The sequence below is a fragment of the Lacerta agilis genome, chromosome 11 (genome assembly GCF_009819535.1).
Source record: "Lacerta agilis isolate rLacAgi1 chromosome 11, rLacAgi1.pri, whole genome shotgun sequence".
Taxonomy (NCBI): domain Eukaryota; kingdom Metazoa; phylum Chordata; class Lepidosauria; order Squamata; family Lacertidae; genus Lacerta; species Lacerta agilis.
The window spans coordinates 40,679,399-40,706,592 of record NC_046322.1 but is presented as its reverse complement, the minus strand read 5'-3'; the positions used below and the strand labels follow the sequence as shown (position 1 = coordinate 40,706,592).

Genomic DNA, 27,194 nt, shown 5'->3' with positions numbered 1-27,194 from the left:
CCCATTCACCAGCATCATCCGCACCTTGGTTTCCAAATGCATAAAGTCTTTACTGCAAAAGTAAATTGTTCCTTCTTTGCCTTAACAAAAGCAGGAGCCAAGCCACACTGATCTTATCATGAAGAAGAAACTTTGTTTGCTGATCAGAATCGATTCCAATAAGCAAACAAAGTTTATTTTTCTGCCAATAAGATCCGCAGAGTAGAGACCTTGATAACATGTTAGCCTGATATCGTGCTGGTCTCTATTCTGCCTAGTGACTCTCCCTGCCTCGGCAGGGAAGCTTATTGTTATGCTGGGTCTGTCTCTAGCTAGGGGTATGGGGCTTGCGCCTTGCAGACTGTGCAGGAAGAAAGCAGCTTTTACTTCAAAGTAAAGCCCTTTACTCTGCAACACAAGCTGAAAGGCAGCAGGGGCTTATGCTCTGAAGATCTGAAGGCAGGAAATGGCCATCTACTTTGCAGTAAAGGTTTGCTTTGCAGTAAAGTGCTACTTCCTGCCTGCTGGGTCTGCAAAGCCAGCTGGCATTCTCGATATATTACAGGGTGAAAAAAACATGAAACCTTTATCGTGGACTGGAGTTCATACCGGTAAGATTCAAAATATTGATATATCACTCACCCCCGGTAACAATTCCCCACTCTCCTAAGCTTACTGGTCATTATACTGCAATCACTTTGCTCATCACCCTCCTTAACAAATTTGTGGCCAAGAAAGAAAGACTCCAATCATAGGAACATAGGAAGCTGCATTGCAGTGAAGCAAAAGCTCGGTGCAGTGAAGCAAAGCTCGGTACTATCTACACTGACCGGCACAGCTCTCCAGCTTTCACGTAGGGGGTCTACCTGGAAATGCCAGTAACTGAACCATAAAAGGCAAGATGAAAAAAACTGAGAAAGGAGGCTAAGTTACTTACATCGTTTGCAAACTTTCAGCTGTTAAATTATTCCACATAATCTCATTAGCTTGAAGATTTTCATTTTCTTCCAATAAAGATGTATCAAACTCTATTTCTTGTTGCGCAACATCTGGTGTCCTTTACAGATGCAAAACAATTGATTGATTTGATATAATACTCAAAGACACTTCACACACAAGTACAATATGCTATTCGTAGGCTACAAAAATACAACTGCATTTAATTAAAGGAATATTAACATATCACGGTTGTCCATAGGTGCTGTTGTGACTCTATATGAATACAGGTCCCACAAATGGGATTTCATTTGAGCTACTAGGACTACTTGTTCTAGGTACTGCCAAATGTGGGTCACAGACTAACACCAAGCGTTTGAAGTGGGAATGACACTGCATTCTTCTTCCATACCAGGCTGGCCAGCTACAGGCTGTTAGTTCTGACAATTATACTAAGATTTAGTGGAAGGACCATAGGAAACAATATATTTTAGATTTAAAACAAGCGTAGAGAAAGTAAGTACTTTTATGAACTATGCATCCATAGCTGACAATGACCTTTGTCAAAGTAGTTGTATGTGGATTTCCTTTGTCCATGCCCCATCCCACTAACCTCTTGCCTGAGGAACAGGTCTTATGTCCATAAGAATTTCTAGCCTGATCCTTGAAAGCTCCTTCTCTGCAGATGAAATGGCTGCAATCTACACCAATCACACGATCAAAGGAGGACCAGTTCATACAATTGACAGCCTTCACAGGTGGCTCACATAGTTCTGGTGCAACTATTAACCTGTATGAAGCAGTCCCTCAAAAAGGTTGGGTGATTTAAATCACACTATCTCAGATGCTGCTGCACTAGGAGCATGCATATGCAGTCACCACCCAATTATCTGCTGTTCCACAGTGTTGAAGACAGTTTTCCCATTCCCAGCTCTAGGTTAGTAGGATGGGTTAATGGCTCTGCCCATTGACCAAAGGCAGGCAGCAACCTTTTGGGAGGTGGGGCATCCATCATGCAGTTCTGCTCCTGCTTTCGATCAAAGTGCAGCCGGTTGCCCATTAGCTCCCGCTGATTTCTCAGGTTCTTGCATTTTGATTCACTTGTCTTTCCAAATAGCTTACTGAATCCTTTTACTCAGTACTTTTCGGATTTAACTTTAAGTCCTCAGGTTTAACTTTAGGTTGTTTGTGTCTTTAGCTTTCACAGAGCCCCCCACTCCACCACTGCTCCAGAATAGATGGAATTTAACAAAAGCTTCTCTATATTCCTCTTCCCTCCCCATACATTAAGCTAAGGGAGAAAAGGAAATCCTTTCCACTACAGCAACAGCCCTTTAATATGCAAGACAAAGGGAAAGGGATCTGAGAAACCTAGAGAAAGTGCAAGCCCAACTTGCTTGCTTTTGGCAAGAAAGCCCTTTTACCTCTTCCAGCAAGCACGAAAAATCTTTTTATCCGGGATTCCTTTCCAAAAGAGAGTCTCAACTCATTTACAAAAAACTGAAAGGTGAAGGAAGTAGAACCACTCCTTTCATATAGTGATCAGCCAGCCATCCCTGCCAATTCACATCAATGGCTGAAACCTCTCCTGCAGCGCCCACCCCACCAGAGATACAATTTCTCCTGTTCCAGGGAAGCTAGTGGGGTTAGATACTTGGGTAGGGGGAAGTACCCCTCCCACCTCTGAGGCAGATACCAATTGAGAAATGGAAAAGATGCAAGCAAGGGCTTTAAAAACTGCTTCCTTGCAATGCTCTGCATCCCATTAGTCCTTCTCAATCATCAGATGAAGAGGAATTCATGGGGTTCCAATCCTCCTTCCCCCAATACTACCACTGACCAGGGTTTTTCAGCGGTCCATTCCCCCTCTCATCCAGCTCCTGCTCATACCCTACAGCTGTCTGAGGATACGCTCAATCAAATCAAGCAGGCTCTCCTGCAACAACTCTCAGCTCTTGCGTGCTTTACAAGCCTCACCTGCTCAAGCTAGACCTGCTGGCAAGGAATTTATGAGCTCAAAGACAGTGCCCAAAAGGTTCTCTCTCAGCTCAAGGCAACCTAATGTACCTACCACTGAGCCTGCTTCCACCAGACCTCAGTCTCTCTATTCCTTTGGTCTGGGAGAGGATTAGAATCCAATGACTCCTTTTACTAACATGGATCAATATGAGGATGTATGGAGTGACACTCCACACACAAACACCAACAATTGTCACATTGGATATTCCAGGAATCTCATTACATTCCTTTATTATGCAAAATTTTAGCTACCTTGGAGTTTAACTCCTCCTGCCCCCGCAGAGTCATCTCCTGCTTCCACTAAAACAGTGGCAGTACTAAAGGAACCACAACCTCCTATGTCTGGAGTTCCGGTTCCAGCTCCCTTCTTGAAGGTTACAAAGGCTGAATGGGATTCAACCCTCCAGCATCAGAAAGCGGTAGTGCTCGCTAAAAACTTATACTATTTAGATTCTGATTTCATGGATTCCTTAAAACTGCCCAGCATAGCTCAACCTATTTCCATTTCAGTTTCTAAAGCTATGCTTCTGCAGGAAGGGGACTCTCAGCTGAAGAACGCCACCTAGACTGCGCCATCCACAGGGCACACAAAGTCTCTGCCTTAGCCAGAAAAGTGGCTTGCACAGCACTGGTGTTTGCACATGCATCCTTAATGTAGGTGGGTGATCTTCTAGACAACCCTGCTCAAGATACGAGTCGCACCCGCCAAACCTTACTCAAGCTACACTGTTCAGCTGCATTCATAGCAGATACTACAATATGCCTCTCATGTCCTTGTAGCTGGTGTGGTGGCCAGATGCACCCTGTGGCAGCTACACAATGGAAGGCAGATATTTGGTCCTGCGTTAAGCTCTCCATCACCCGCTATGTGGGTGGCAAACTTCTTGGAGAAGAAACCCTGAATGACTCTCTAGTAAATCCAGAGACAAACACAACATGCTGCTCACTGGCAAGACAGACAAGAAAGCCAACAGGAGATATTCTCCATATTCCTACAACCAGTTCTTTTGGAACTTCAGGCAACCAAGTGGAAAAAGAGACACTATCTCACATGCTGCTGCATGAGGAGCATGCATGTGAAGCCATCACCATATTATCTGATGTTCTACAGTGTTGAGGATAAATTTATTTAGAACATATTATAGCTTGCAATGGTGAAACAACAACAGCAGTTATAAATACACATTTACCTGTGAGACTCTATGAAACTACTGTACTCAGAACCAGGGTCTAACTGTTCAACAGATGTCTGGATCTCTTTATGAACATTCACTATTTCTTCTGTTACAAGACTGGTGATCTGAGTGTATTCTTCAAGGATACCTTTTCTGGAGAAAAGAAAAATACTATGTAAGTATGTCTAGAAAACCTTTTAGTAATTTATAAACTAAAAACATGAAGGAATGGATGAATTCTTGTTTTTTAACTCTTCATTAACTCCTTGGATAATTCTTATTTATATATGACATATGCTGCTTCATAATATAATGTCTTGGTATTGCAACCTTCCCAAGGCCTCCAAATGCTTTTATGAGTAGGCTGTGAAGAGCAAAAGTTCTCTCTCTTAGGGTACAGACATATGAACAAGAGGGGGCGGGGAGCTACAGCATGCAATCTGCTTCCCTGCCCTTCTGTGAAGATCACAGTCTGTGGATCAGATTCCGACACTCTCTCTCTCTCCTTCCCTCAGTTCTTCAGATGGGCTGTCTGCTTCCTGGCATGCTCATCCTATCAAACACTTGTTCACCTCTTAAAATGTTTTATTTTTAAAAAGTGTTTTTAAATGTTTTAGAAACAGTTCTGAAAGGGGAGGAAGTTATTTACAGTGGACACAACAGCTAGACAATTAGGGTTTTGCACAGTTTGCTTCTGAAAAGGGACAGGGGGAATTCCATAATTGACACAGGAGCCATCCAATCAGCAATGTGACAAATCTAGTTTCTGCCAGGAACCAGATGAACAAGTTCCTTCAGAGCCCAGTTTGGGAAAGACAATCATGTGTCTACACTGTGCAACAGTGATCATGCTTCAACCACACACTCATCATTCAAGATACGTACATTGATATGCAGCCTATCCTCACCTGCATGATACTTCAAAAGCTGGAAAGGGAGGTGAGAGCAACCCTGAAGCATAAGGAATTTCCCTTCTGCTCCTCCCTTTCCTTCTTTAGAACTACACATGGGGAACAAGCAGATTGCAAGAAACATGCCATAGCAGCTGCTCCATGTTCCTCTTCTCATTTTCAAACCACCAATGAAGGCAAAGAGAGAAGTGAAGGAAACCACTATACCACCCTTCTTATCTCTTCTCCTCTGCCTGCTATTTCTGTTGAACTGAAGAAGGAAATGAAGATCCCCTTGAACCACACATCCAGATGGTAGCCATTTATCTAGCATAATCTACCCTGCTCACCAGAATATGAGAAACTTGCTGTAGGTTCAGCTCAGCAAGATGACTTAATAAAAATAAACTCTGAAGAACTGAATTGCACTCTGCATGCTACAATATATTCACTGCTGCATGAAGCTTTTTCAAAGCTTTTGTTTAGAGTGAGATCGATCAATCAAAACATAAAACCTTTCTCTACTAGGTTGTCTAATATTCAGTACCATACCCATAAAATTGAGCAGGCTAAGGACAGATCCCAATCAAGAGTGATCTGGAAGTCCCAGCAACTGCAAGGAGGTTTCTGAAGAGACAAATGAATATCAGACTGATTTGAGGCTACAGAACTAAACTATAAGAAGGCTATGTCCTTTTAAATAGGCCCATCTGCACAAGTCAAATAAGCAAAGATTTGCATCAGTGGGTAAATCCCATAGTATGCATCCACAAGTAGATTAGACTTCCTCTCACACAACAGGACTTTCCCTTCCTTTCTTCTCACCCAGCAGCCTTCTGTGCTCCCTGCAAACTTGTGCTGAAGAATCCCCAAAAGAGGAAGTCCTATCATGAGAGAGGAAATGTAGTCTACCTGTGTGATGGACACCATTGGGTTTAATCCACTAGTACAAATTGTTCCCCATGAAATCCTAAGCACTGAACACGTAAGAGCATGAAGGCAAAATTTCTATGCTTAGAGAAACAATGCTACTCACTACTGCCAAAACAAGAAAAAGAGCAAAAGTCACAAAATAAAGAACAGGGTCAGTTGCTTTGGGAATGGCAAATACAGGCTCCAATTTAACAATTTACTTCAAAGTAAATTAAAAAATGCAACTTTGTTTGTCTCAAAAGGCCCATTAATATTTTAGCAACTGTCTGAAGAGGGAGTAACCTGGTTTTAGAATATCTCCAGAAGCTGTTGAGCTAAAAGCACATAACCAAAATACAACTCCATTTACCGGTACCTTAAGAGTCTTTTTGTAAGATTATGCTGTCAAAAAAGGAAGATGGAGAGCGATTATGGCTATCCAACCCAATTAATAAAAATTGAACAGCCAACAATGACATGGAATGGAAAATATTGTCTACATACATTTTTACAACGCCACTTTAGCACTGTTTAAAATCCCAACAACCAGCTTTCAGACTGCAGCAGCTATTTTATTTCTGCTATTTCTTGCGGGCATCTGCTGATTTTACCTCATCAGCAATTCAGACAAGTAACAGCAGAAAACAGAACCATCCATTAAAAGCCCATGAGAATAAAATTAACTTCTTCACTTGATACACACACAAAAAAGTTGGTGCTGACTACTGTCCCTGGAGAGTATGTTCCACAATGAGGAATCCACTGTTAGAAAGGCCATTTCTGTGCTGACTATTCAACTCTTGAGGGCAGTGACACTGAGTGCAGGGTCTTTGATACAGGCCCGGGTTGGCAGAAAATGTTCCCTCGGATACTCCCAACCATACAACGCTTTATAAAACCAGCACCTTAAATTCAATGTTTCTATCCTCAGCTGCCACTGTAGAATTTTGGGAGAAGCTAACAGCAATGGATGCTATTTTAGGCTACCGCTACTTAAAAATAACAATGCAATGTGCCCAGGAAGTTGAAGTATGCATGGTTTTACAGTAAAAGAAAATGTGTCTTACAGTGCTTTAACCATTTCTTCTTGCATCTTCTGCAAGGAGTCAAGGAACAGAGGAAGTGTAGCATCATAATACTGGTGCTGGTGTAACTGTGCTCCTTTCAGCGACAACACATATTGATTGTGCAACATGTGGAGTTTCATAGTAGCTTTATCGTAACGTTCTTTGGCTTTTTCAGTCTCCTTTCCTGAAGGAAGAGCAATGGGAAGGAAAATCCATAATTATATAGGGTTGCAATAAAAAAAACTTAAGCAAGAGCCAAAGTTAACCACTTTTAACTACCATTGATTTCAATGGTGCAGGTAGGCATCTGACATAACCCTGTTCCACTGAATTCAACAGGGCTTTAACATGATTAATTGTGAAGGGCTGCACCCTAAACTTTGGTCATGATTTCATTTCTAGCTAAATACGCACACGGGCAGGGATCCAAAGAGATACTTAAGTACACGCTAGGTCACCTCCCTTCAAAAGCAGTTTGCCATGCAACACACGGTGCCTGCAATTGAGAAACACAAGCCTAAAGAGATAGTTCCTTGGGGTTTTTTTTGGATCCAAGCCACCACTTCTATTTTCATATCTGCAATCTAATGCAAGCTATTAACCTAATGGGACTCTTAAGTTCTTCTGTCAATTTCTAAAGGCTTTAAATTCAATTTCTTTACTTCAGCTCTCTGCCTTACCAGGGTGCAATGAGTTCCAATTAGTGCTAGAAACAGATTCAAATAACTGCTACCCTTTCGATTTTTAAAATGAAAACAGGCTTTGCCTCTTTGGCTCAGAATGCCGAAGTACAATATATAATCTGTTGAACTGGGCACAAGCTACCCTAATTAGAGCTTTCTGAATCACCATTTTTAAAAGTTTAATATATTGCAAAAAAGCTTACACTATGCACTCTTTATCCTTCTTTTCTTCCCTTTTTTAACACCGAGTTTGAGGAACAACTATATCGGGTGTTATGTTCCTATTTTGATTTTTTTTTCTTATGCAGCAGCAGAGCTGCCTGCATATTTTGTTCTCAGCTCTATGGTCAACAATATGAATTACACATTCATGAAGGGTAAGGTATTATTACATTCAGTTTGTATTGGACTAGCAAATCTCATAATGCAGTTACCTGAACATTTATTCTCATAATATACATTCATATCTCAAAGAGCTTTTATTCTGAGGCATCATTCAATTAATTGTTTTTGTCAAAGTTAACCATGACATAAATCATGATTCTCTACCCTATACAAAATAGCAATTGCAAGTAGTAAAATAGTGCAACCCTTTACAGGTTTACTCATAGGTATAACACACCAAAATAAATGTTAGTGTACAAAGGATTACAGCATAAACAATTGTAATTGATTTATACATTAATATATTCTAAATACTTCTTAACTACCTAAGTAAGTCATTTTATTACAGCCAATGACTGGTATCAGGATAAAATCACCAATTTCAAAGTTTAAAATCTCAGAACAAACTAAAATAAATAAAATTACAGCAATTAAAATGTGGCATATAATGACCAGCACTCAGGACGTATGACGTACGGTCATCCCTAGATCAGAAGGGTTCCCTTCTGACGGATAAATGACCAACTAGAACTGCTTTTATGTATATTTCTTAAATATGGATATCAGGACACAGCAGGGATTCTCTATTATAGGATTTAATGTAGAGTCAAACTGGAGGAATCCCATCCCAGAGCATTTTACGACAGGAATTCTACAGCCATGTTTCTCACATCCTTCACCATGTGATCCCAACAATCTAAAATCCACTCCCCAAGGGCCTATTCAAAATGGTGTTTCATGACCCATTGTCAAAATGTATCCAGTGAGGAGACCGGATACATCTCAGAGGGGAGAGCGTTCCACAATCTGCCACCATCACAACTGAAGTCTTCTTGTGCACTGCTGCCCCACAAACCTCACTTTGCACAAAACTGAGAGCAGGGCCCCCTTCCCTGTAGATCTTGGCACCAGGCAGGTCTATATGGAATGAATAGCTCCTTCTGAAGAGCTTTGAACTCCAGACCCCTGTTTAAAAATTACTGCACACCCCAAACTGCTGGCAGCCATATCTTGGGCAGGTGAGTGTGCAGAATCTGTGCAAAATCTCCAAGTCTCTGCGCACTGGGCTACTAATCTAATACTAGTGTTAAAAGAGAACAACAATAGGCATCTCAGAACACTTCCTAAAACCAGTGAACTGAAAAGGTGACAGCAGCTGAGAGAAGCTGCTGTGGTTAGAAGCTCCCATATGCTTCCTGCCATTGCGGCTTCTACAATGACCACAGCAATTTTGATATTGAAGAAAGTATATCTGAGTATAATGGTACATGATCCATTCCGGCCTTGGATTTTGCAACCATGTACCCATAAGTGTTGTCTTTTGTCCTGTCCCCTGCGCACGCGCACACACACACACACACACACACACACAGAGCTTACCCCACAGTTTGAAAACTACAGCCTTGTACAATCTCAGAAGTATTTTAAAAAACCCAGAATATAAATGAGGATCCTCCTAAACATATTTTCAGCATAAACCCACATTTCTAGCATAGTTTATTTAATTATGCTGCAAACAAGTTTTCAACAATACAAGATAATCAATCATTTGACCATATTGTTGAACCTGGAGAGATAACGTCTCATTTGTGGATGCAAAGAAAGGTCTAAACCTAATTATATACCCAAGTACACCTACACTACATAATTAGAACGAAAAGTGGCTTGATAGTCCTGGCTTTCTGAGAGTGTAGGGGTCAAGGAGCACTAGCCTCTACAAAGAATTACAGTAATTTGCTGGGTCCTTCAGATAGAAGTCATTACTTAAGAACAAGTTAGAAACTGGCTTAGATTTGTAGCACAGATATTCTCAGGTGTGCGTAATCCAAACAGCTGGTACGTTTGGAAAAGAGGCAATACCCCCACAAAAATGCAGGAGCAGTACTGAGAAGTAAGGAAAGTGATGAGGGGCAAACGCTACAAAATAAACAAAGATTGGCTACAAGGGCAACTAAGTATGAAGACTAGTCACAAGCAAAAGTGATTTTACAAAGGGAGAGTTTTGTAAAGTTTAGAAGCAATGGACTAAATTCTGGCACTGCAACTCATTTCTGGGAACTGCATATGCTGATTTTTCCACTATCCAAACAGAAGCAGCCATGTCCATATAAGTTGCAGCACTGGTATAAATCCTCCAACATAAAAGGAACAAGAATACGTGTGCACACACAAAAAAAATTATCTATGCAGCATAAATATTTATCTAAATTGGGTAAAATTATTTCCACTTCATAAAATACAAAGGGGGGTAATCAGATTTATATATATATCAGAAGAAATACTTTTCTTTAAAGTACCCTTATTGAACTAAGCAAGCAATTTTATATGACTATCCTAGAAGATACTACTTAGTATTCCTTTGAATGTCTTGTACAGTTGCACTTCCAATGCCCACATTTATTTTTAAGTAACATTTCAACTGGATCAAAGAGAGTAACAAATTCTGCTTGCAAAATATTTTTGGTCAGCTTGCAAATTAGTCTTGACTGTGCCATATTAAAAAGAATCTCATTAATTGGACATTAAAATTAATCTTTATCTTACATGAGAACATCTCTGTCACTTTTCTTGACACCTAAACTTCAGCATTTTAAAAAAATTACAAGAATGCCTTGGCCTCAATTAAAACCAGGGAGGAAATAACTAAAATCTTCCTTAAGTCAATAAATTGGATTAAATTTCCAGTCTGTTACGGTTTAAGTTCAGACATATCCATTTTATATGCATATTGATAATTTAAAACTAAATCCAGCAGTTATTCTGCTCTCCTTCCTGCAGTTATTTCACTGATCTTCTTGAACCACCTTCCAAGTTCCAGATTGTATATATACCATTTCTATTACTGTTTTCCTGGATGGATGGTGAAAAGAGGACTAATGTAGGGTGGAGGGAAAGACACAAACCACATGAGGATTGGATCAAGCCCAAATAATTTAATTCCTTCCCTCCTTGTGCCACTCAGATCTCATTCTCACTCACTCTCACACTCCAGATGCTAATGTAAACGAAACCAAACAATCTAGTGCTTAATGTCACATCTAAATTTGGACAGGATATTAGCAGCACTGTAGGCAGGCCAAACAAGAAATAGATAATGCTCAGGACTGAGTGTCAAACAGCCAGGCTGACATAAACCTCAAGAATCATAAAGCAACCTTCCTAGGTCCACCTTAACCTGAGAAGCCTGGCAAAGGCTCAAGCCACACTCAATGCTGCTCATACCATAAGAGCATCAGTGGAAAGAGCGGCACCTCCTCCAGCGGGGAGGGGCAAGCTGGAAGCAGCCAGAAGAGACAAGGGCTTGGAGATGCTGCTGAGAGTCCTAGCACACCTCATGAGTTTTGCTCTGAGGGGAGCACGCCACTTCCGTCGCCCCAGTTGCGCAGAGGGGTCAAAAGGAGACAGGGGAGGTGGCCCTTTGGGGTGCCTAAATTCTTATGTTGGGGTCACAGCCAGAAACTGGCACTCCTGGATTCTGCAAGTGACTAGGACGGTCATGTTTTCATGTTCTCTGCACTGTAAATAGTCTGCACCAATAAACTGTTAAAAGACAGTTGAGACTCATGCCTGGTTACTCATGAGCAATCGCAACGCAGATATGACGGATAATTTCTGGGTTTTGATCTGATTTTGCCACTACCTGCCCATTAAAACACTAACCCATGTGTGCAAGTTGCAGATTCATACCACAATAGTATGAGGGAAAGTTAATTTGTTGAAGAAGCCTGCACATTAAACCAATACCAAGTAAAGCCTGTCATAGACAGAAAAACAGAAAGAACACGGTGTTGAACTTTCCAAGTTACAGACACAAAGGGTGTGTTCACAAGCCACAGTAAACCAGATGACTCCTGTTTTGCTCCTCCTAACTAGTAAACTAGAGCACTGGAGCAGCAAACCACAATCTTCGGCTTAGTGTTGCACCCAAACTGGATTATTGTGGTTCGTTTCACTCAAGCAAACTAGGATTGATAAACCAAGAACTTTCTGATCATGGTTTGTTTGGAGTAAAACAAACCACAATCCCAGTTTAGATGCAACTATAAGCCAAGGGTTGAGGTTTGGAGTGAAGTGGGAACAATCTGCACATTCATGCTAAACCATTCATTGTGGCTTGCTGTGACATTAGAATGTAATCAGGAGTACTGTTTATTCTAGTTCCTATTTCTGCCTCCCTGACAAGGGCAATCCTATACTGTACATGTCTACTCAGCAATACACCCTACTGAATTCAATGGGATTTCTTCCCAGATAAGTGGGTGTAGGGTTGCAGCCTAATTCTTCTAAATTTTGCATTTGTCCCAAAAATATGTTAGGTTCTAATGGAAACCAGATACAGACAGAATCTATTTTTACTGTTGGTAAATGTTCAAATAACATTTAGCTAGCATTCAACATCCAAGCCTATTTATTAACAACTTGTATCCTGATTTTCTAGTTCAAAACCTGAACTCAAGGGGGCAACATTAAACTTGAATTATACTAAAAGAACAAAGACACAGACCCCTCATCCCTACACAATAGGAAAGATGCCTGCAAAATAAATCCATATCTATGGGGAGGGAAACATGTCAAAACAAAAATATTTTCATGTAATGGTAAAATGCCATCAGATAAGAACAAGGACCAAGAGGATCTCCCAAGGTAAAGAGCTCTATGATTCCTGCCATCCACGCCTAAGATGGGGACAGAACACAGAAGAGAGTACATATTTATTACAAAAACTATTTCTCAAATAACTAGATAGCAGTTCATTCAACTTCTGGTTAAAGGGTTAATTCAGTTTGCTGCCCATTACAATAATCCACTCTGTTATATTTTGACCCCAACTTGTCATCATGAAGATCCTGAAGACAGTTGGTCAAACATAAGAATTGATGGGGTCACAGGAGCTGAAGGTTCATGCTGGCAGCCCCCCAGGTGTGCACACACCTGCAAGACCACTGTCCCTGAGCAACTCCACCCTTACTGGCACCTCCTCACCTCATCCCTGTTGTGACAAGGATCCCAGGAGCATGCCAATGCCAATGCCAATGCCTCTGCCACCCCACCCCTCACAAGCTACTACCATCATGGGGAAACTCTTGAAACTTGCTGTCAGATCATGTTAAACCACTCCTACTGCCAGAGGTTGCTGCATCACATGAAATTAGCAAAGTCTGCTCCTGAAAGTGAGCAGATCAACATATTAGCTTTGGCTCAATGCAGACAACAAAAGACAACAACTGAAGAATGTTTGTACATATTTGGCAAAACAGGATGCAACTTCAAAAATGTGTCCACAAAAATGTTACCTACAACTTAGTAGCTTTCTGTAACTCCTTTGAAGAGTATGTTTATGAATTCTGAATAATCAAGACATTTCCCTTTCAAAAATGTCCTGTTAGAAGGGATTGCTCTACAGACGTTTAAAGTATCACTGTCGTAACTGCTACATTATTCCAAACTAATCATTTATATACTTCACTTGTTTGTACTTCTGAGGCCTTTATTAAAAATGCCGGTTACAGCACCACACTGGGAAGTTAATACAATTACTTGAGACCATCACTTCAAAACCCTTTTTTCAAAGTCACTCCTTCAGTACAACATCCCTAGTAAGATAATCACATTAGTTGGGCATTAAAATGCACTGGTTTGTGGTCCTTATCAAGAGATGCAGATAACTCTGCAAAAGACACTCATACTTGTGATTGTTTGTTGACATGCTGTATTTCTGTTTTTGGATAAAGTAGTAATGGGTAATTCCTAGGTTACCAATGTAACATTTGCAAGCTTCCTTAAATAATATTACCTAAAATACAAAATATTATGTTTGTTACTTGGATGAGTGTATTTTCTAAAAGCATGAATAATTTAAAAATCCATCTGAAGCAATATACATAAAGTATCATAAACAAGTGCCAAACATGGTAATTATTACTGGGAACTGTGGGAATGGGGTTTTCTGGCAAATGACCTGTGATCAATGTAGCATTTCATTGATAGGCGCCCACAAATATATGACTCCAGAGTAAGACTTTCTGTGTTACTATGCATTCACAAGTTGGAGGTCAGCATCAAGTCTATGTGTGAAGTTGAAATATCCACAGGATTTTTTTATGTCTTCTTTTTAATTTTCAACATAAAAAGACAGAAAGTTACCAGAAAGACACATACAATAATAGTAAGTGCAATTCTACATAGATATATTAAGCTAAACACGTAATTTAGAAGGGCCGTATTTCTTTTTTAGGTGCAGCTAAGGAGTTGTGCAGGTCACCAATTGAAATATAAGAGACTGTAGAAAAAGCTCAAACAGTTGCTACGGACAAGAGAGGCTGTCTAGGATTGCCTGTGGGATGGGATACAGCTGAATTCCACGATGATTCCAACTATCCAGCCAATTACTCAACCACTAATTTTTCCTGTTTCTATTAAGGTCTTATTACACATGCTGTTTCGAGTGTTTCATGAAAGGGTCAGAACAGATACAAACGGTAGTACTATTTATCATTAAGGACCTACCTTTAGACAGAGCTTCCTTATACTTCTCTTTTGCAGAATTTACTTCCTTAATTAATTGTCTATAAGTAGATTTAAATTTTTCCAATTCTGTTTTTGTAACCTAGCAAGAAAAAACAAACAAACAAACAAACAGGAGATGTGTGAGGACACTCTTTGGAGAGAAAAAAGGTGTTTCAGCCATGTGCTGAAAGGATGCACAGCCTGCCCTACACAATCAGACACAGCAATTCATACTCAAACATTATTATTCCTTAAGTGGAGCACTACCAAGCAGAAGTATTTGGGCAGCTTTAACAGACTAGCATTTCAGCTGAACCTTGCATTATATTTTTGAGAAAATAAGGCACAGGAATACTATTTAAATATTGTTTAGTTCAAATTATTATTCTATTCCAGTAAAAGTGCTCAATATAAGGTGACATTCTCTCAGAAATCCACCAATGCCTTTGATCACAAAGCAGCGATGGGTGATTTGGATTGCTAAATTTGTTCTACAAACTAAAAAAAAAATCAGAATAATGATTGAATGAGATACCTTGAACATCTCTGCCTCAATTTGCTGGTAAACACCTATGTAACTCTTCTTGATTTGCTGCTTATCTTTGATCATCATGGTAAGTCTATGTAATGGCCCAGCATTCAAGTCTTCTGCATGCGTTTTCATGATCTTGCTAAGCTGTTCTGTTTGCTGCACAATGAGCAGCCAGGACTTGAGAAAACAAGAGATGAGAGCTTATTTGTTATTGTCTTAAAAACAAAATTAATTGTCTGAGATTAGATTTTTTTTACAGTAGCATGTAGTACTAGATACATATCAATAAAGATCACTGTACAGTAGGAATAAAAACATCTGACTACATTTGTGAATTCTACATGCAGAATGGTCACCTGAAAATACAATTATACACAAATTGGTGCCATATTGCAAACACTTACCAGTTTCACGAAATAAATACATTGAAAGGAAATCATTCTACTACTGAATTCCTGCAGACCGTGGGGCCAGACACTGTCTCTTAGCCTAACCTACCTCACAGGGTTGTTGTGAGGATAAAATGGGGAGGATGTAAACCATATAAGCTATCTTGAGCTTCCTACAGGACAAGAGGGCCAGAAATGTAGCAATAAATGAATAACTGGAAAGTTTGAAGTGCAAATTATTACAGTTTATATTTAGAAAAAGACAGCAAGCACAATAGGCTACATTCACAGCATAATTCTATGCATGTTTACTCAGATGTATATCCTACTGAGTCCAACAGGACTTACTCTAAGGTAAATGGGTACAGGACTGCAGCCTCAAACTACAGAATAAAACTATTATGAAATAGAATTGAGAGCCTGAATTGAAATTGGCCTGATACATGTTTTGAATAGAAAATAACTTTTTTTTCCTCCAAAGAATCTTGAGGTCAGAAAATGATTTATCTATTAATTTAATAAAACTGTAATTGAATAACAGAGATTGCAAAAGTGATAATAAATAAAATCTGCAGCGAGTGCAATTAATGTTCCAAATAGACCCCCAAAGGTAGCTGAACAGAAAAGGCGAAGGAGATATTATAATGAAACTATCATTCTTACAGGGAAAAGAAGCCACACTACTAATGCTCAACTTTGAGTGTAACTAAAAGTACTTCTATTTATCCACTAAACTGATTTATATTGCTAATAAACCCAACTAAAGCAATGTGCAGTTCTTATTCTAATGCATACTAACATGTTATTTCATTTTCCGTTTTTGTGAGCTGCATTAATGCCTGGAGAAGATGAATCTGCATTAGAAAAATACCACATGGTTCACAAGCAGATGTCAAGACAAACCAGCCTACTCTGTTAGTAGCTCAAGTACACAGGTATCAAAACCAACATAATTCAATCAATGCCACAATAGGTACAGCATACCTGCAAACTGTGTTACATCTACTGCTTTTAGAACATTTATCCTGTAACGTAAAAGGTAAAGGTAAATTTATCCTGTAAGTTGGGAAGGGGAGGGGGAGTTTATTAATCTCCACTTTTGCAGAATGGCAAATGTAATACAGGATGGGGAAAGCTACAGGACACAGCAAATGAAAGAGACCAGAGAGGTCCAACTACGCCATAAGAACATAAAGTAAGAACAGTCTGCTTTATCAGGACAATGGCCTATCCTATCTAATTCATCATCCTGTTCTCACAATGGCCAACTAGCTGGTGATGGAAGTCCCGTAAGCAGGACATGAATGCAACAACACACTGCCCACCTGTGATTTCTAGCAACTGATATTCAGAGATATACTGCCTCTGACAGTGGACGCAGAGCATAGCCCTTGTGGCTAGTAGTCACTGTAATGATTTTCCAAAGAAATGGAAAGCAGAGACTGAGAGACAACTGACAGCAAGAGAATGCAAACCCATTGCTCTGGGCTACAGTGAGGATGTCTGCTAGGACAGGCAGTATGAACATCTTTCAATCCACAGAGTCTGAAATATATATCTGACTTCAGTTCAGAGATTGCCAACCTGATCAGTCTCATGCCAAAAACGTTCGCCCCCCCCCAAAAAAACCCTTTAGTTTAACCCAAAGATACATTGAAATCCTAAGGATGGTTATAGAAGTCCAGCTAGTCAATAGTACTTATCTCCAGATAAAGTATGATTAGGACTGTAGCCTTAAACATTATTACACCTCTTGGCCATGAAATTTACTATTTGCAAATCAAATACACAAAAGTGTGATCAATTCAAATTCCTCATTTTTCTTACCTTGGATACATTACTAACATAATCCAGTTGTGACGTACTCTCTTTATCAACCTGATTGCAAAGATTCTGTAAAGTGGATGCATATTCCTTATCACTTTTTATTCTCATGGCCATAAATTTCTTCACCGTTTCTAGTAGCCGTAATTCCCAATCTTGCAGTTTTACCAATGCTTCATGAGAATACTTCAGGTCACTTCCAAACCCCATCTTTTATAAGGCACTAGATTTTCAAGGGCCACTAAGAGAGAGATTCTTCTGGTCAACACATCTGTAGACAGAACAAGACTAATGAGAAAGATGCCAAAAGCAGAACCTATTAATGCTGTATTTCCGTGGCAATGATTCTGTGTCTCACTAAGACACTTAAAACAAGAAGTAAGCTCAAGTACACTCTAGAAGAGAGGCAGTTTGTGACTTTGAAAGTGTTTAAATTATCAAATTAGGTCTTCTCCAGTCCACAACCATCACCCACCCCTGCCAGCTCCTTCTACAAACACACATGGACTGGAAAATGCCACCAAATGCCCCAAAATTGCTTTGTGTAAGCCGCTTGTCATCAGCAATACACTCTGACTCCAGTTGGCTTTGAGGACAACACAAGTACACTATCCCAGAGCCATTTAGAAGTCTTTGGGCTGTTAGAATGCCAGAACCAATAATGTTCTTAGACTACAGACTTAAAAGTATGGACCATTCCCAAAGAATGGGGAAGACAAACAGTTTGTAGCATTCAAAAATGCCAGCTGGTCAAGCGTTCTCACATCTCAAATCAAATGTTGAGAGATGTTTCTTTAAAACGTAACACAACAGAAAACAAGATTTTGCAACTTCTATTGCTGGTATAATTTCAGTCTTAATGAAAAACTGCTTCTCAAGTTAGAGCATTTAATACTGTAAATAACATTTTTTTTTCCAGAATAATTTCATAGTTGCATAGTAATATATTCCTCACAATGTGCTACCTGCCAATATTTAGGATTTGCATGCTGTTGTTTTTAAAACAACACACTTGTGCACAATTACCAGTGTATCAGCCCCAATTTATTACATATACAGGTGAAACTCGAAAAATTAGAATATCATGGAAAAGTCCATTTATGTAAGCAATTGTTTTCATTAGCTACTGGAGTTTAATATATGAGATAGACTCATGACATGCAAAGCGAGATATGTCAAGCCTTTATTTGTTATAATTGTGATGATTATGGCGCACAGCTGATGAAAACCCCAAAGTTGAAATTGTTAATTTGGGGGTTCTCATCAGCTGTACACCATAATCATCACAATTATAACAAATAAAGGCTTGACATATCTCGCTTTGCATGTCATTAGTCTATCTCATATATTAGTTTCACCTTTTAAGTTGAATTACTGAAAGAAATGAACCTTTCCACGACATTCTAATTTTTCGAGTTTCACCTGCAGTTTATAAGAAGTTTAAAGCTCAAAGGAGGAAGCATACATTTAAAAGGAAGCACAAATATCTGTATCAGCAGCATGAGTGAAAAAGCTGAAGTGAAATGAGACAGGAGTTCTGGTTAGGACATAACCTCAAAGCATTTGCTGGGAAATTCTAATTTTTAACAACTGCTGGTAAGTGCCCTAGATAGAACATACCAGAAAATAATGAAAATGACACAGACAGAAAGAGAACAAAATTTAAGATACGTACCTTTTAAAAAAGTTTTCTTCCCACCAATTTATTTTCCAACACTTGTGCCTTGGTCCTTCGTCCAGCACTTTCAATTCCCTGTTCCGGTTATCCCGTCTATACAAACAAAAATACTGTATGATCTAGTTTGCCCACAACGCTAAAGGAAACATCATGAATCCTGAAGCGGCAGCCTGTGCACCAGACACTGCACTATCAGGCCTTCATGTCAGCAGAAAGAAATACAAGTAGTTATGCCTGATCATTCACACCACTCCATATGGTTCTTTGCCGACTTTCCTCGGATTGGGAATCCTGTTGCTGAGGCCAAAAAACCCTCCCTCTGTTCTACCAGACTTGCTGCTGCTCCCTGACATACCTCTGGCTCCTCCAGGGAGCCTTGCTTTTGCTCAACACACCTGCGTATTCTTTGGCCTGATCGCTTGCAGGGACCGAAACGTAAAAGAGAAGCACTCACAGCGACTTGCGAACCTCATAATCACAAAGATCTGCACGCTATTAACAAAGGCCCATGAAATTCACTTGCTTCCATTTGTGTCAATATAGCTATATAAGTACATAAAAACCAGAGTTGCTCTGTCTCCCTGACCACAACAGTTCATATCCTTTACAACTGACTGTCAAATATTGAAGTCAATAGCACTGTGCCAGAATTCTACAGTAGACAAAAAGAGCAAACAATATAAATTCAAAATGTACATTCCTGAAACTTGCAGGAAAAAACACGGCACATTTCTCAGCAGACTCTGTGTTGACCAGGGATGAAACACAAACAGTATAAAGCGGGTTCTTCAATGTTGGGAAGTGCCCCATCTGTATAACCCATGATAAAAAGTACCTTTGCTAAAGACTCCTGCGTAAATTTAGCAGACATGGAGAAAGAGAAGAGGTCTTCTTATGAATCAGTAACTGGTTAAGAAACAGAAATGAGAGAGTAGGAATGAACGACTGGTTCTTTCAATGCAGGGACATAGAAAGCACAATCCTGCAAGGATCAGTATTGTGATCTGTGCCTTTTTGGCTTTTTCCCTGATTGATTTAGAGCTTGGGTTGAGGAGTGAGATAGCCAAGTTTGCTAATGATGCCCAAATGTCCAATATGATTTTTTTTTTTTAAAGTTGCAGTTACCTGAGCCTCCAGTGACAGATCTGGACTTCATTGGCTATCACCCATATATCTGTACTGACAATCAGCATTGTGTGTTTTAACGTCTCATGATATTGCATTGTTTTATGGTTGGGCGTATTTGAACTTCTGTTGTGATCACCAGATTCCTCTTATGGTAAAATACTTGTATAACACAGTATTGTGATTATTAACCCAGAACAAATAAAACATTTCATTTTTCCTGATGTCAACAAAGATGGATTTAGTTGCCACTTGCAATCTCACAACTTCACAAAACAGAAATGGCAACAAATGAAAAGGTTTTGCTTCAATAATAATAAAACAAAATAGGATGTCTGAACATTAGATTTCAAGGATTATAGGAGAAATTAACCCCTACTGTATTACGTATGACCAAAACAGTGGATTACTACAAAATTATGAATTAATTTTTTTTAATTACTATAGTGACAGATAAGGGCAAAGGCCATTTTTTGCTAATACTCAAGAACACACTCTTCTATTCTCAATTATGCAACCTGGCTTCTAATAATTAAGATTTGACTATGCATAACTGCCCTATATTTAAAGTTCTAACATAGGGTTTCTTGTCATAATCTCTTCGAGTCACTCATATTTTTCCTAGATGAAGCGGCATGAATAAACTGCTAACCAATAAAGCATCATCTTAGATATTAAAATGCTAAAGATGTAACTGTTCTCTTGTTCACAATTTGGGTGTAGCAGTCAGTCAACATAAGCACCCATAAATATACATAATGTACTCTAGAATACTGTTATTACATCCTCAACAACTAAGTCAGAAGTTAGAAATGCCAAACTATGATAGTCTATAAAAACTGCCTGCTATTTCTTTATAGACTACTTGGCATGGATCCTGACTTTGCTCCTTTCAGTAGGAGCATTCCCTGAGTAGAAGACCCCATTTCAATCCAAGCCTCTATGCTGCTGATGTGGAGTCACTGTGCCTTTTATGATCCAAATGCATAATGGAGCACTATCCCAGCACTGTACAGATCAACAATGTACTGGATATAGATGTTGTAAGGTTGTGTGATCAAATAAAAGTCCCATTATCAGAGTTATTTGAAAGTGTCAGCAAAGTATATGGATTGGGATGGATACTTGAGACTTGCAAAAAGTTTTGACAAGGTACCTCACTAGATTCCTGTCTAAACCTAAGTCATGAAATAAGAGGAGAGGTCCATGAAATAAGAGGCAATGTGGAATAATACATTTGTTTGATTTATTCTCGTTTTATGGCATCAATTTAGCTGTTGATTCCAAGTGTTATTCTTTAATGCTATCTCTACTTTGGGGAGCGGGGTTGGGTTGGTAATGATGTTATTGTTTATTTAGTTCTGCTATATCTGAAAATCAATAAAATATGGTTTTAAAACAGAGAAGAGGTCCTCTGTGGATCAAGAATTGGTTAAGCAGCAAGAAACAGAATAGGAATAAATGGGCAGATAGCCAAAAGAAGGGATGTAGAATGTGGAGTCCCACAAGCATCAGCATTGGGACCTGTGCTTTTTAACTTGCTCATAAACAATCTAGAGTTAGGTGTCCTAGTTTGCTGATGATACTAAATTAATCAGCACCCTTAACAAACTGCAGTTCCCAGCAGTCTGTGGCAGACACCCACGACTCTTTGAAATAGTATGATACTGCTTTAAATGTATAGTGCAGATGCAGCCTTAGCTTTGAAGCAGAGATATGAAATAACCTTTTGTCTGTGCATGCAGTTCCTTTGCTCCTCCCTTCTCACAAGCCACAATTAAACCAGGAAGTCTCTAATTAAACCAAAACTTCCCCATTTCATTCAAACCTGGAAACTATAGTTACCTGCTTCAGCAAAAGCTGGAACATACACCAATTTCAAACCATGATGTGAGAAGCAAAGGGGACCTTGAACTGTCCTAACAAGCTCATAGGCTTAACATTACTATTTTGTAGGAAATAATGTAACTGGTGTTGAGGAATAGTGGATAAAGCAACCACGCATGGTATCTACACAAAAGTACAAGAGAAATTTCACTCAGTAAGCTTTGCCATCTTCGATCTGTCATGTGCCTGATATCTTATAGACACAGAGACTAAAGAGACATTAAACCAGGGGTGAAACTAGGCTTTATTTCACCTGGGTCAAAGGCCCAGTTTGGCATCCTGCATGCACATTTATGTACACGCACAGGCTGGGAGCCTTCACCCAGGACAAAAAAAACCAGCTAATTGAAGTCAACTGAAGGCCCTCATTATTGCCATAGTTTGCAGGGTCAGTGCTCCCCACACAAGTACAGAGATATTATATAAGCCACTGGTGAGCTAAAATGTGAAGGGTCTTGATCTACTGGAGACAGAGTGCAACTGCTTAATCCAGACAAAGGGAAGAGGAGTTGCAGGCTGCAGTTTGCAACAATTTTAACAATATGAAATTACAATTCCTTTGGTTGTATAGTCAATCCTCAGTCTCGAATGGCTCCATTTTCGAACGTTTTGGCTCCAAACGCCAAAAACCCGAAGTAAATGCACTGATTTTCGAATGTTTTTCAGAATGAATTTTCCACCACTGTTTTAAAAGGTATTTAAACTTCAGTTTTCAAAAGCCCATGTTTGCGTTTCTAGGGAGTCACCCAAGTATTCAGAAATGACTACTTTGTTTTTTGGGTGGCTCCATTTCTTTTATAAACTGATAAGCAGTCAACAACTGAAATTGCTGTTTCAAGCAATGACAGACCAACCCAAGTTTGTCAGCAGAAGCTAAGCTTTCTGTGCTTTACTTTTATGTATCAAGGCATTTTCTTTTACATATCCAGGTGCAGAGGGAATTCTATGTAGGGGGAGCATTGGTAACATAGGAAGCTTTATAATACAGAGTCGGACCATCAGTCCCCCTAAGTTAGTTTTGTTTGACTGGTAACAGCTCTTAGGGGTTTCAGACAGCAGTGACCCAACATTGATTTTAATCCACTGCAAAAAAAAAAAACATTTAACAAGTTGAAACATTTTATTGCTTTGACAGCAACATTTTCTTCACAGCAGTTAACCACTTGATATTTTAAGTAATGCATCACATTTGAATCATTTATGATTCAAATTGTTTCCATACAAAATTCTGAAGAGAACAAGAGAAAAGCACTGAAGCACAAATCGAATTGCAACTAGATGAAAAACCTACTCTACCTGTTTAACTAGTTTTCTTTGAGCCACTAGTCTTCTGTGACACTACCAAAAAAGAAAACTACATTATAAACCAATAGATCCAACTGGTAAGTTCTACCAGAGATGGGTCCCATTCCTCCAAATTATAAAACTCAAGCACAAAACAAGGAACTTGTTTCTGCCAGGACCACTGCTAAAATTGAATAAATTATATATATACACACACACACACACACGTGAAACTCGAAAAATTAGAATATCATGGAAAGGTTCATTTCTTTCAGTAATTCAACTTAAAAGGTGAAACTAATATATGAGATAAGACTCATGACATGCAAAGCGAGATATGTCAAGCCTTTATTTGTTATAATTGTGATGATTATGGCGTACAGCTGATGAGAACCCCAAACTAACAATTTCAACTTTGGGGTTTTCATCAGCTGTACACCATAATCATCACAATTATAACAAACAAAGGCTTGACATATCTCGCTTTGCATGTCATGAGTCTATCTCATACATTAAACTCCAGTAGCTAATGAAAACAATTGCTTACATAAATGGACTTTTCCAAAATATTCTAATTTTTCGAGTTTCACCTGTGTGTGTGTGTGTGTGTGTATATATACACTCACATACACACACACACACACACAGTGTTCTACAACCTCCTTGTGTAAAAGTACATTACCTTCAACAGCCTCTTTCTATAGCTCTAAGAAGCCCGGGTATTAAATAAGAGGTCCACTCTTCCACTACTGTGTACAAGCAAAAGTTGGCTCAGGACTGCAATACCTCACAGACCACCTCTCTCTATATGAACCTAACCGATCCCTGAGATCATCTTCTGAGGCCCTTCTTCATGTGCTCCTCCACAAGAGGCCCAGAGGGGGCAACACAAGAATGGGACTTCTCTTCAGTGGTTCCCCATTTGTGGAAAGTTCTCCACAGAGAGGTTCGGCTGATGACTTCATTATATGCCTTTAGAGTTCAGATGAAAACGTTTCTCTTCAACCAAGCCTCTGGCTGATTAACATCCAACATCCTTTAAAACGTGTTGTGGAAAGGAGGAATTATTGGTTTGTTTTTGTTCTTATTTTTATTATGGATTTTGTGTTTTTTATATTGTAGTTTTATGTTGTGAACCACCCTGAGATCTATGGATGAAGGGTAAGTAAAATAAAAGTAATTATATTCACAGCACTGAATTATAGAACCAGGAAAATGTTTTTCATCTCTCCCCGCCCACCTCCCCTCTTCCTCTGATCAGCACACCAAATTTTGACTAGTGAAGTGAAGCCTTATCTTTCACATAGATGAAACCTTGTCACTATCTCTGGAAGGAAGTAAGCACGCTTAGGAATCCCATAGTCCATATGGTAAACAGGGGTAAGTATTTCGTTGCTGGGTGGAAGGGCAAGTAACCCCAAAAGTGCCTTAGAGTCCTACCTGCCAATCTCAACCACTTTCCCACTTAGGGCATTACTCTTAACCCCTTTTCAGGTTCCATCCCAAATTCTGGGCAGCCCTTAAGCAACACCTTTTGGAGACCCCCTCCCACCTGCTCACCCACTAGCCAGCACAATCCTCAAAGCTATGCCATCAAGAGAGAGAAAGCAAACTAGTAGGCACAGGTTACATGCACTCTCTAAGGCAGGCATGGACAAACTTGGCCCTCCAGCTGTTTTGGAACTACAACTCCCATCATCCCTAGCTAACAGGGGCAGTGGTCAGGATGATGGGAACTGTAGTCCCAAAACAGCTGGAGGACCAAGTTTGGCCATGCCTGCTCTAAGGGAAACATTTGGGGGGGGGGGGGCTATACAGAACTGCCCAGAGACAGTAGGGCCACCACAACCCACTTGCATTTGTGTTAACCTATACCACCACAGCCCCTAGCAGGAAAACACAAGACACCACGCAAGAATCAACTGCCTCACCATTGTAGTCACCTGTGTCCTCATTCTCGGTGGTTCAACAGCAGAGATTGTGCACAGGGCCTAGAGTAATGCTAGAAGGCAAACTGAGTAGGGACAGCAGCAGGTTCTGCTCACTCAGATGTCTCTCAGACAGGCTGAATGATCCCTAGGGAAAAAGCAGGTAGAAGCACATAGAAGTTGCTCCTCTCACATTTCTGTACATTCCCTTCAAGTAGTGCAGAAAGGACTAAGCGCAAGGGAAGCACAGCAAGCAAGCAAAAGAAGGAAAAAATTACTACCCCTGCCCAAGTGCTTCCATCCCCAACTAGCAGCACAGCAGGTAAGATGGACTGATGCTCCAGATCACTCACTGGTTCTTACTGTTTGGGTGACAGGGCAGTGGCAAATGGGCACAGGAAGGGCTGCCCAGAGCTACTAAATGGAAATGACCACCACCTCTACTCAGATGCCTACCAGCACTGCCTTTAATGAGCTAAACACCACTCACTTTCACTTCTCCGCTTTCCTCTCTAAGGTCAGCTATTAGAGAAAGCAAGAGGGGCAACGAATCTTTCAGGCCTCCACATTACAGAGCATAAGCAAATGAACAGAAGAAGCTGCCGCTCTTGCAAGGCCCAGCTCTACCTTTTGAAATTCAAGCCCACCACTTCTTCCCACTATGCCTCACTTGTTCACTCTGGCAAGAGAGAAAAAGACCCACTCAAATGCCTAGAGGGCACTCCTAGTGCTCTTTCTTGCAGCCACCGCAGGAGGAGAGGGTGCTGGCCCTATGCATGACCCATAGCAGAGAGCACTGGTCAGGCCCGGCGGGTGGGGGGTGGGGCGCGCCCCCTCCACTCCAGCGTCTGAGGTGCCAGTCTGCCCCACAGGGCTGCTGCCCCCACCCCCTGTCGCCGGCTCCGCCCCTCCTCCTCCTGCACGCACGCCCCTGAGGCCGCTGACAGCCTGGAAACCCAACCCCGGAGCTTCATTGTTCCCGGCACTTCCTTCGCCCAGGAGTCAGGCGCCCCACGAGAAGGCGAGGCAAAGGAAGGGCAAACCCACCCGCGGCGGAATGTGGGGTGCCTAAGAGAAAACCGCCCCGCGCCCCCCCGGGAACTGTCTGCAGCTGCGCGGAGGCGGGTGATGCACCTACGCGGTACCCGCCCCCCAACCTCCCAAAACAAACGAGCCCAAGGAAAGCAATGCCTCCCCGAGGAGGAGGAGCAACACCACCACGTCCTCCTTGCTTCCTCCCTCGGCCCTTTATCCCCTGAAAGCGCCCCCCACACCTCAGGCCTAGGCACCCCCTCACGACCCCGGCTCTCCAGTCCCCTCGCCTCAGGCCCCTTCCACCCCCCGGCCGCAGCCCCGCCCGAAGAACAGCCGGCCCCGGCCCCGCGCGCAGAGCCGCCGCCACTGCTGCTGTTCTTATTCTTTTATTCTTATTCTTATTCTCTTCTTCCTTCTCCTCATCCCCATCATCTTCCACCTACCTGACAAGCGGAGCCCCTCCACCACAATACGCCCGTCGCCGGCCCCGCCTGGCTCACGTGACCACGCGCCCGGGCCAATCCCGCGCCCGCTTTCCCCACCCCGCAAGGCAAGCCAATCGGAGACCGGTGACCCCACTACCGCCGGCAAGACCAACCCCGCCGCTCTCGCGCACGATCCGAAATGGGCCTAGAGCCGCGCCAGCCAATCGGCGAGAGGCGAGAGCTTGCTCTTCCTCCCCTCCCCTCCACCCGCCCTCGCGCTGTGACGGCTGAAGACGTGAGGCGTCGGGGTGGGGAAAGCGTCGACTTTCTCTCTCTGGGAGGGAGCGGAGCGGGGATCGAGTCCCGGCGGGAGAGGTCGGCGGCGAGTGCGGGGATGCCCGTCGCTTTCCTGCGGCCGAGCCCGGTGTCGATACGCGGCGCTTAGGCGGCTGCGCTGCGTCGTATCGCCGCGCTTGCCTGCTTGGGAATAATCCCCCTGGAGACTATTTTTATTTTATTTTATTTATTATTACTA

General features: G+C 41.1%; 1 protein-coding gene across 3 annotated transcripts in view; it reads right to left on the bottom strand.

The window, feature by feature from the left end:
* The window catches only part of FER (FER tyrosine kinase), a 140,714-nt gene extending 113,947 nt beyond the window's left edge, over positions 1-26,767 (bottom strand). Inside the window, exons 1-8 of one of the 3 annotated variants that reach the window (XM_033164475.1) lie at positions 26,678-26,767; positions 18,976-19,068; positions 17,301-17,570; positions 15,088-15,261; positions 14,553-14,652; positions 6,979-7,162; positions 4,125-4,262; positions 917-1,036 (exon numbers count right to left, since the gene is read on the bottom strand). In XM_033164475.1, coding sequence (XP_033020366.1) covers positions 917-1,036; positions 4,125-4,262; positions 6,979-7,162; positions 14,553-14,652; positions 15,088-15,261; positions 17,301-17,507 — 923 coding nt within the window. In that variant the 5' untranslated portion in view covers positions 17,508-17,570; positions 18,976-19,068; positions 26,678-26,767. Of the gene's footprint in view, positions 1-916; positions 1,037-4,124; positions 4,263-6,978; positions 7,163-14,552; positions 14,653-15,087; positions 15,262-17,300; positions 17,571-18,975; positions 19,069-19,810; positions 19,828-26,677 lie in introns of those variants that run through there. The other 2 variants (XM_033164476.1, XM_033164477.1) reach the window with 2 other exon arrangements.
* Positions 26,768-27,194: the final 427 nt, after the last annotated feature.